The sequence below is a fragment of the Mytilus edulis genome, chromosome 8, assembly GCF_963676685.1.
Source record: "Mytilus edulis chromosome 8, xbMytEdul2.2, whole genome shotgun sequence".
Taxonomy (NCBI): Eukaryota; Metazoa; Mollusca; class Bivalvia; order Mytilida; family Mytilidae; genus Mytilus; species Mytilus edulis.
Window position 1 is genome coordinate 49066992 of NC_092351.1, and position 10533 is coordinate 49077524.

Sequence of the window (10533 nt, forward strand, 5' to 3'; positions counted from 1 at the left end):
ATTTCAGTGTGTGCACTCTTGTTGCATATATATACAATCTTTAACTTTTAGAAATACATAGGGCCTAGGTGTCCAAGTGGTCTAGGAAGTTCATGTATGGTAAACTAGTCTGGTAACACTGACCGGCTCATGTTGACCTATGCTTAATCCTTTTTTATTCAATAGAATTGTCAGTTTAAATAAAACCCATACAAACAAGCAAGGGAACAGTGCTTTTATTGCTATTCTTCATTTCAAAGTCACAGTGAGACCTTAAAAAACTTTCAAGTTTAAGATGGCCACTAGCATCAGCTTAAACGGAATTCTTTGCAAAAATGATTGGATAGACTTTGTCTTTCTTAAAAAGCTAAACATTATCTAGAAAGGTAACTGTATAAGTTGTTCAATATTAAGAGATTCTTATGTTTTTAATATGTACATTTACATCATTTGGTCTCTGGTGGAAAAGTTTACTCATTATCAATCTTTCAGCATCTTATGTAGAAGGTCCTATAACAGCAACACAACTGGTTCACTTGTGTTTAATTTTTATGGCCCATTTATGGGCATTATGTTTTCTGGTCTGTGCGTCCGTTCGTCCGTTCGTTCCTCCTTCTGTTTGTCCTGCTTTGGGTAAAGTTTTTGGTTGAGGTTGTTTTTGATGAAGTTGAAGTCCAATCAACTTGAAACTTAGTATACATGTTCTCTTTGAAATGATCTTTCTAGTTTTAATGCCAAATTAGAGTTTTTACCCCATTTTCACAATCCACTGAACATAGAAAATGATAATGTGGATGGGGCATCTGTGTACTTTGGACACATTCTTGTCATTTGTCTTTTTATACTTAAAGAAATGAAATTATATGATTTACAAGTGCACAGCACATGTTTCTTGATAACCTTTGAAATACTGTTTGATTGTTATGCATGAACTGATTACTATGCAGTAACAGTGTGTGCAATAGGGGATGATTTATGATAATGTCAGCATGAATAATCTTATTACAAAATGCAATACAAATCTTATTTTTCTATTTACAGATATGCCATGTGAAAAGTGTTACACAACAAACTTTATCCAGGGAGAAATACATTGTAAAATATATCAAGAAATGTTCTGAACTTTGTTGGATGATGCAGATATCAGATCCACCTCTATATGTAAATTTTGATGTGAATTCAGGAGAAAACTTAAACAAAAATGACTATAATGTATTTACAAAAAGTGGCAGCAAAATTGATTATTTAGTGTGGCCTGTTTTATATCTACACAAAACTGGACCAATGTTGGCTAAAGGTGTGGCACAAGGGAAATAACCTAAAGATATGATGTGATAATATTTTGTAGTTTGTAGTATTGTATATTAATCATGTTAATGGAAGTAAATACTTGTGTGGGGACAATTATTTGGTAAGGCAAACATGACAACATGTTAATTGTCTTTCATAAAGAGAATGTAACATATGAAAGTTACTGATTATACAAATTATACATGATTGATAAAGTAGTAAGAAATAAAGGGAAATGGAAAAAACAATTAAATATGAAAATTCAAACATTTAATTTCGAAATTACTAGTGTGTTTCAAAATTATTTATTAGATGACATTTACATTTGATAGTAATTGAATAATGTATAGAAATCTAATCATTGTATGTGAAAAAGTAAACAGTAAAAGGCAGGGCTGACACTAGTGGGTAACTTTGTAAATTATTTTACATTCCTTTTCGTGTCTGATAAAAGAGAGATCAAGTTGTTCTGGGATTCAATTAGTTCCTTCTAGAACGTCTTTTTATGATATTGATATGAAGCATATAAACATTGATACTAAGTTGGATTTTTTATGTTCTAGTTTGCAAGTTAAGAATTGGTTGGAAAACATGTCAACCTATTCGGACATTGTTTTCTGTCTCAACGGTTGTATGAGGGTGGGCAGGACCTTTTTTGGGACATCAGAATCAGGTGTTTCTAAACTAGGGATTTACAGATCTGGTAATTCTTTTTTCGATTTTTGTGATGTCAAGGTTTAAATTTTGTTAAATTGGGACTTCAAGATTTCATGTTTTTAAGCCCAGAATTTCAAGGTTCAGGACCCGTCCGATCCATCTTTTGTATGTGTCAGCATTCAAATCAAAATGTGCTACAATAAGACAATCAAAGTAGTTTATAAATGATTGACACATTTTCGAAGTATAGTTGGTTAAATACTTTTCCAAGCTGCATCTTTCTGATCATTTTGCTGTACAATCAGTTAATTAAAAAATAAGCATTTTCCGAAATAGAAGTGTGCATCAAACAGGAACAGACAATGACAAGAATCCTACTTATATAATAATTCCAACATATTCCTACATGATTGGTTTAATGGAAGAATAATATGTTCAATTTAAAAAGCACATGCACATCACATGTAGTAAGAAGTTTTACAAGTGTATATATGAAAGTCAATGAAAACTTAGACATTTTATTGAGCAATTCTTTTTATTATACACATAGCATAAGACTGTGATAATTATATTGGTGTATTAAGATAGAGTAGTTATTTGACAAGGATTTATACTTCTCTTAGGACAAATATATTATATACATGGTATAAATTCATATTTTAATATGTATATATATATTCTTGTAATGTATAAAGGGGTATTTATCCTCTATAAAAGTATTCTTTTAGACTTATAGATTATTTTCAAGTGTAGCAATCAAAAGGAGAGATAAATATTGAATCTTTTAGTTCTATTGAAAAATTTGTGATTTAATAATTTAAAATTCTATGCAAGTTGTATTTTACATATTGTCTGGTTATCCTTACCTGAAATTAAACAAAAGCATTTGAGGTAATTTACTGCATACTATTTTATTTAGAAAACAAATGAAAATTGTATCAAATTTACTTAGTATCTTAGGTATTTTTCTATTATTATTAAAAAGGCATGGCTAACGCTATTTTAATAACTACACAACATAGGAATCAAGTGATTTTAATTTTTTTTCTGTTTTAACTGTTTTGACAAGATGATTATGGTAATTGGTATTCAAAGATGGTCAATTTAATTTCGCTGCATTGTTGCATTTATATGACCCAAAGAAATTTTTTTTGTAAATTATGTTATGAATATTCATAATTAAAATAATTTGTCAATGTTTATGCCCCACCTACTACACCTACGATAGTAGAGGGGCATTATGTTTTCTGGTCTGTGGCTCCGTTCGTCCGTCTGTGCGTCCGTTCAGGTAAAAGTTTTTGGTCAAGGTAGTTTTTGATGAAGCTGAAGTCCAATCAACTTGAAACTTAGTAGACTTGTTGCTTATGATATGATCTTTATAATTTTAAAGCCAAAATTAGACTTTTGACCCCAATTTCACGGTCCACTGAACATAGAAAATGAAAGTGGGAGTTTCAGGTTAAAGTTTTTGGTCAAGGTAGTTTTTGATAAAATTGAAGTCCAATCAACTTGAAACTTAGTACATATGTTCCCTATAGTATAATCTTTCTAATTTTAATACCAAATTAGATTATTACCCAATTTCACGGTCCATGGAACATGGAAAAGGATAGTGGGAGTGGGGCATCCGTGTACTTTGGACACATTCTTGTTTTTTACCTCTTAACCTTTCTCCTGCAATCTGACAAGTTTCTAGTTTTTTAATCATATTATGAATTGAAAATAAATTATAAGATTGCTACACTACCTAACATGAGTGTTCTTTTCCTATTGGATTCCTTTTAAAGTACACAGTCTTGCCAAAATCTGAAGTTTGAGGTCTAATTTGAATCTCAAGTTATTTCGTCAGAAATCACGTGCTTTATAACAGTTTTTGTCAGATATCTATGGAAAATTGTATTCATGGGAAACTCCGTTCATACTTCTCCAACTAACTGTTTGACGAATCCAAACAGAATGAAAATAATTCAAAATATTAGTGTCCATATAACTTGACTATAAATTTCTTTAAATGAATTTACCTTACAGAAATAGTTGTTTTTCATGTTCTTAAAAACCTTTATTCATTTGTAGTCTAGGGTTTTTCAATCTTATACATGTTTTAAATAGTTTTAGAGTTTATTTCCTCATTTATATTAGTATACTAACATGATACTAAATTATGTTTATCGATGTCTAAAAAAATTCAGGAAACTCATTTTGAATCAAAACATTCCTTTTAAGCAGTGTTTTAACACATTTTTACTGAAAAGATACTAATTTGTTTATCAAATGTTTATTGGTTAAAAGAGATCTGAAATATGATAGATTTTGAAATGAATTTATAACACTTTCATTTTACATAAAAGTTGTTTTATATTTTTTTGTTAATGTCTTTCTTTAAAACTAACATTTTAGGAACTAGATTAAATAGTGTGTTATTTCATGAAGTATATATATTTTGAAAAATGAAATCATTACTTTTAACCTGTTAAAATGTGTAGAAAAATATCTAATTATAATATTGATCTTTCTGTAATAAAATAAAGTAAGAAAAGTAAATGTTTTTGTTTTTGTTTTTGTTTTTCTGATATACATATGGCCCTGCTACATAATTTGCTGGGCAAAAACATATATAGTAGTGATGTGGGTTTTTGAAAAGTATACTGGTAAAAAACAAATTCCACAACAACAAATGGAAGTTTTCAACGACCTTGACTGGCTGTACAGCCCTTGCACGCTTTGCCCTGGCTTGCGCCTTTTTTGGCATTTAATAATTTAATTTTTACCCAAAACAATTTCCTTTAGTCTTTCCATCCTTTTGTCCACTATGCTGGTACTTGCAAACAGGGAGACAGATTAATATAAGGGAAACCTTGTTTCCGAATCCCTTAGTATTATTTATCACTATTTATATGTGTATGTCATGTACATGATTGTTTTGAAATACAATATGTTTAAAGCAAACATGTTTGTGGAATGTGAAGGCTATCATATTGACCATTTGTATTCTGGTAGGCTTATAAATACTTGAAAAAAAGATGAACTATACAGATGCATTCAAAATCCATACACAGAATTCACTAACATCTCATGAATAATTTGAAAAGGAATGGTATTGCCTTACTAGTGAAAGCTATGTTGGCTCTTTAGCTAGGTTTTCTGGTATAAACGACCAATGTCATTAAGTACAGCCCAAGTACTGCTAGACTAGGAATTTTGAAGGTGGTAATTCTTATCAATTTTAGTAAAAGAATTGTAAGTTCAAGGGGAATTTGTTGAAATGTAAGTATGATGTAACAATCATGTAACCAATTATTATGTTAACTGTGTCTAAAATATTTTTCCTCATAATTCCACTTTACATTGAAATTAGCTTCCTCATAGGCATTCCTATAGGGTTTGATTTTATTATATGTTCTTCCTATGGCCATTAACTACAAAAGAGGGACGAAAGATACCAAAGGGACAGTCAAACTCATAAATCTAAAACAAACTGACAACGCCATGGCTAAAAATGAAAAAGACAAACAGAAAAACTATAGCACACACGACACAACATAGAAAACTAAAGAATAAACAACACGAACCCCACCAAAAACTAGGGGTGATCTCAGGTGCTCCGGAAGGGTAAGCAGATCCTGCTCCACATGTGGCACCCGTCGTGTTGCTTATGTGATTACAAATCCGGTAAATAGTCTAAATCGGTAGGTCACATTCATGAAAGGGAAGGGGATTGTTGTTACGACGTAAGGAACATATCCGATATCATTTGTGAAACGGTTATTCCATAACGGTCAACCAACTCGTGATGGCGTCCGTAAAATTTACGAAGGGATGATTTCAACTTCACCATTTGGAACTCTTGGTTTAATAGCTTCCTTGTGAGCAGCAAACCTCTATCAAGAAAATCATGATAGGAAATGCAAGCACGGGAATATCGTATCAATTGGGAGATATATACCCCGTATGCAGGTGCTGCTGGAATGTTGCTACTTAGAAATGGAAAGTTCACAATTGGAAAGCTGAAATCATCTCTTTTGTCGTAAAGTTTTGTTTTCAACCGACCCTCATTGTCAATTTCTAGATGTAAGTCAAGATATGAAGCCGACTTAACTGTATCTGTAGTATCCTTTATCTCTAGTTCGATTGGATAGATGCGTTCCACATAGTCACCAAATTTTGAATTGTTTAGTGAAAGAACATCATCTATATAGCGGAAAGTAGAGTTAAAGGATATTGCTAACTTCTTATCTTTCTTCCTAAGAAGTTCCTGCATGAAGTCAGCCTCATAATAATAAAGAAACAAGTCGGCGAGTAGAGGGGCACATAAACTGATTGATTCAAATGAAATAGACACTTAAGTGTTTAAAAAGTGGTCAAAATCTTTCGTCAGATGAACCTGAAATTTGAGGCCAAAATCGGTCCTTACCGGACCTACTCCTTTGACAAAATCGGCAGGATTTAAGCCACATTCAAGATCAGAAAACATAGAGCACAGCCGTCGACAATCTAAATAGCCAAGTTAGACATGTAAATTGTCATTACAAACATTATTGTCAAAGATCTTTTTTGTCGACGTATGAGCTCTATGTTTCCTGTCCAAATATTCGATGGAAATTTACCAATTTTCATTGTTTTTTCGTGGAAAATCAAAATTAGTACTAATTGTGCATCATGAATTATATACGCAGGAACGTAAATTTGCAATAAAAAGACTTATTTCCTATCTATTCACTGTATAAGCTATAGTATTATTCATTATGATATTGGTTAATAAATCCCAATTTGAAATTAAGGCTAAAAAAGGGGGCTATTTTAGGGCGTTATCCAACCTACTCGTTTAAGAAGATTATATGATAACGTTAAATACAGACATTTTTCCTACGTATATTATTTTAACACTATACTAACTGTTTAACTTACTGAAATGTTAACTCTCCGAATAAGGTGTCTATGTCTGTGTCTGAAAGCTCTTTGTTAGTGTATGACACAGAAGGTCTGGGCGTATCGAGCGACTGCTTTAACACTATCTGGTCAACATCAGTTTTGAGGTGTTTCAGCTTCTTAAACAATAGTACATCTGACTTTGTTTCCATTTCTGTAATTTTCTTTTGCCATTGTTGACAGTGTTCTAAAATGTCAAGGTACACTTTAGTAGCTGTAGACATACTTCCTAATGCCTTCTGTGTCTCATCTTGCACTAGCTTAACAAAACTATGTACTTTTTTATCAATCAATTCCTTATAGTAATTCCCTTCCTCAGTAATGGTTTTGTTGACTGCTTTGGTTTTCTGATGGTAATTTTTTGTGTCTTCCTCAATTGTGCCTATGCATGAAGTGGATGTTGTTATCGTTGATTCAATGATCTTGATCAATTCAAATTTTAGTTTTACAGCAGATTTAGTAAGATCGTTCATCAAATGACCTTTATGTGTCTGTACGGAACACGAGCTACAGACAGGAGTATCACAATCATGACAGTAGAATAAGAAACGTTCTTCGTGTTCTATACAAAGCCGTTTTTCTTCCTTGTTGATATTTTGTCCACTAAAAAACGTATGATTTTTACTTATCTTTGCTCGTAAATGTGATAACTTACAATTTCCGCAAAATAACTGATCACACTGCTGACAGTAATATTCACCCGGTCCGCCAATGCAGATTTCACACAAACAGGTCGAATCAGCCGATTGTGCCATTTTTTTTTAATTTTGGCTTATTCGTTTAACTTGAAAGTTTAATCCGGTAGCATAAACCGTTACCGAATTAAATGTGATGAAAGTAATATTTATGATAAAATTAATGGAAAAAAATCATTTATTAGTTATTAAATTAATTAATGATTTTCAGACAATAAACTGCCTGTTAATTTAATTATCCTTTTTAATAACTAGTTCATAGATAAACAAAGCTATGAAATTAAAGCTATCTTCTATATAGCGGAAAGTAGAGTTAAAGGATATTGCTAACTTCTTATCTTTCTTCCTAAGAAGTTCCTGCATGAAGTCAGCCTCATAATAATAAAGAAACAAGTCGGCAAGTAGAGGGGCACAGTTTGTTCCCATTGGGATGCCGATAGTCTGTTGAAAAACACGTCCTCCGAACGTTACAAATATGTTGTCAATCAAGAAATCAAGCATCTTGATAATATCGGTTTCAGAGAATTTTTTGTTTGAATCAGAGTGATTCTTTACAAAGTATGATTTATCCCTCCCTAAGACAAGATACTTGTATCTACGTTGGCCATTCTTTTTTATGAAGCAAAGTAATACCAACTCTTTCAATTTGTCTTTTAGTTTGGAATGTGGAATACTTGTGTACAGAGTAGAAAAGTCCAATGTTTTAATACTGTTACAAGATGAAAGAGAGTTAGATTGTATGTACTCTAAAAGATCTTTGGAATTTTTAAGTATCCACATCTGATTCACGCCACCTCTAGAATAGGCAGTTTCACAATAACTTTGAAGCCCGTCTTTGATTGCTGATAAAATAGATGTTAATAATTTATAAAGATGTTTCGTGGAGCACTTGGAAGACCCAGCAATATACAGTTGTTTGTAAGGACACTTATGTAGTTTAGGTATCCAATACAGTGATGGAAGATCCAGTTCTTCATCTTTGGTTGAAATACCAAAGGAACAAAGAACAGACCTATGATTATCCAGGATTTCCTCTTTGGTAAGTGTCGTGAGGGTATATGTTGAGTTTCCAAGTGAATTGTCTATACCTAATTCGTTTATCAAGCAATTAATGTAGTGACTTTTACAGACAAAAACGATGTTATTTGGGGCTTTGTCTGCGGAGACAACAACATATTTATCATGGAGGTCGGATAAGTGTTTAGCAACATTTGGGTCTTTAAAGATTGACGTAGCATGGGCATTGATGGACCCATTCAGTTTCTTAATTCTGATTTGTATTAACGACCTCACTGCCTTAATCCATTCGGATAGAGTGTCTACGTCTTCCTTTTCACGTTTAGTCCATTGCCTGGCATAATCCTCGACTGAGTCCATCAAAAGAGTGTCTCAGATTTCAGATAGAATGTATAGAATAAATTTTACACCTAATTAAACATGATCTTCTTTTATGTGGTAAGGATGTTCACACTAATTAGAGATTTATGAGAGAACAAAATACCACAGGGACAATTGGAGACACACTTTTAAAGCCCATGATGTGTTGATTAAGATTTCGTTAAAATTTTCTGTATAGTTAGAGAGATGATGGAGCTGAATTCATTGAAGTGAACTGACTGAGATTTGGCCACTAATTACATAATAATTGATTACATAATGATTGCATAATAAAAATATTGCATTCATTTAAAAGATTAATCTTTTATCTATCTATATATACCTCATTTATTATTTTTTATGCATTCGTAAAAAAGTCACAGCATTTTAAAGGTTTGTGATTGGAAGTAAAAAAATCTATGTATTGTGCTACCTTAATATCTGAGCAACAAAACGGTTAATCAGTGATTTCTTTCGAGTATCTGTTGATCAGTTATATTTCATTGTTTGATATTTAAGTAATTAAATCATATGCTTTTCTAATGAAAATTATCATCTTATTTACATTAATTTTGCTCAACTGAAGTTTCCACTTACAATGGTAGTCTGAAAACTGTCTTTATATTATTTATCGAATATGGTGGTTTTGGTGGAGCAATGTTTTCAGAGTTTTTTTCTCACACAGATTGTCGCATTAACACGTTTATGCTGATGAATAGTTTCTTTTTTTCAACACCTTGACATGAAAACTTTTTGAAGCAGCCATAGTTTGATGTAAACATTGGAACATGAAACAATGTATATATGGTGTTATATTTGATTTGAAATACCCCTTTCTAAACTCTAAAAAAACCATCTGGAATTCCCTCTGTGATCTTTAAAAAAAACCTGGTCAACTGTAATTAGCAATTTCTACACTTTATTATTAAAAGATGAAATTAAATAATTTGTAAAACGATCAAATATTTTTTTTATTTATTTTTTTGCCTGCCATTTAAAGTTGAGACATTGAACTTTTTGTATATCAAAAAACTCCTTTTTAAACTGAAATTTTGGTTGACCTTTTTCATAAAACATTGCCTTTGTCTACCACCTGTATACTTGTTCTGACGAACTCTAACTTCTCTTAACCCGCCCAGAATTAAATCTTACCTAAAGTCATAACACGGTTTAAATTGTTAAAATGAGAACTTTGTTTACATTTTTCAACATTTAAAAAAAAATCACAAGATACCTGAAATGTCAATACTTTTGTAGTCTGAGTGACTAAGATCAGTTGACACTCATGTATATTATTTCAAATAAAAAAATCATCAATTGGTGACATTATGGAAAAGATTGTAAAACACATATAATGCGGTGACAAAATTGGAAAAAAGTCGAATGTTAATAGTTATCAAAGGTACTAGGATTATAATTTAAAACGCATGACGCGCGTTTCGTCTACACAAGACTCATCAGTGACGCTCAGATCAAAATAGTTTTAATCCAAACAAGAACAAAGCTGTAGAGCATTGAGGACCTAAAATTCCCAAAAGTTGTGCAAAATACGGCTAAGGTAATATATGCCTGGGATAAGAAAATCCTTAGTTTTTCGAAAAAAAATTTG

At 31.8% G+C, this 10533-nt stretch overlaps 2 protein-coding genes across 2 annotated transcripts in view; one reads left to right on the top strand and one right to left on the bottom strand.

Moving 5' to 3' along the window:
• Positions 1–4467, top strand: part of LOC139485805 (putative uncharacterized protein MYH16) — a 67247-nt gene extending 62780 nt beyond the window's left edge. Inside the window, exons 30-31 of the mRNA XM_071270452.1 lie at positions 1021–2877; positions 3882–4467. Coding sequence (XP_071126553.1) covers positions 1021–1296 — 276 coding nt within the window. The 3' untranslated portion in view covers positions 1297–2877; positions 3882–4467. The remainder of the gene's footprint in view (positions 1–1020; positions 2878–3881) is intronic.
• Positions 4468–6827: 2360 nt separating this feature from the next.
• On the bottom strand, positions 6828–7607 carry LOC139484156 (ras guanine nucleotide exchange factor O-like). The gene has a single exon (XM_071267888.1). It carries the CDS (start codon positions 7605–7607, stop codon positions 6828–6830), a length of 780 nt encoding a protein of 259 aa, XP_071123989.1.
• Positions 7608–10533: the final 2926 nt, after the last annotated feature.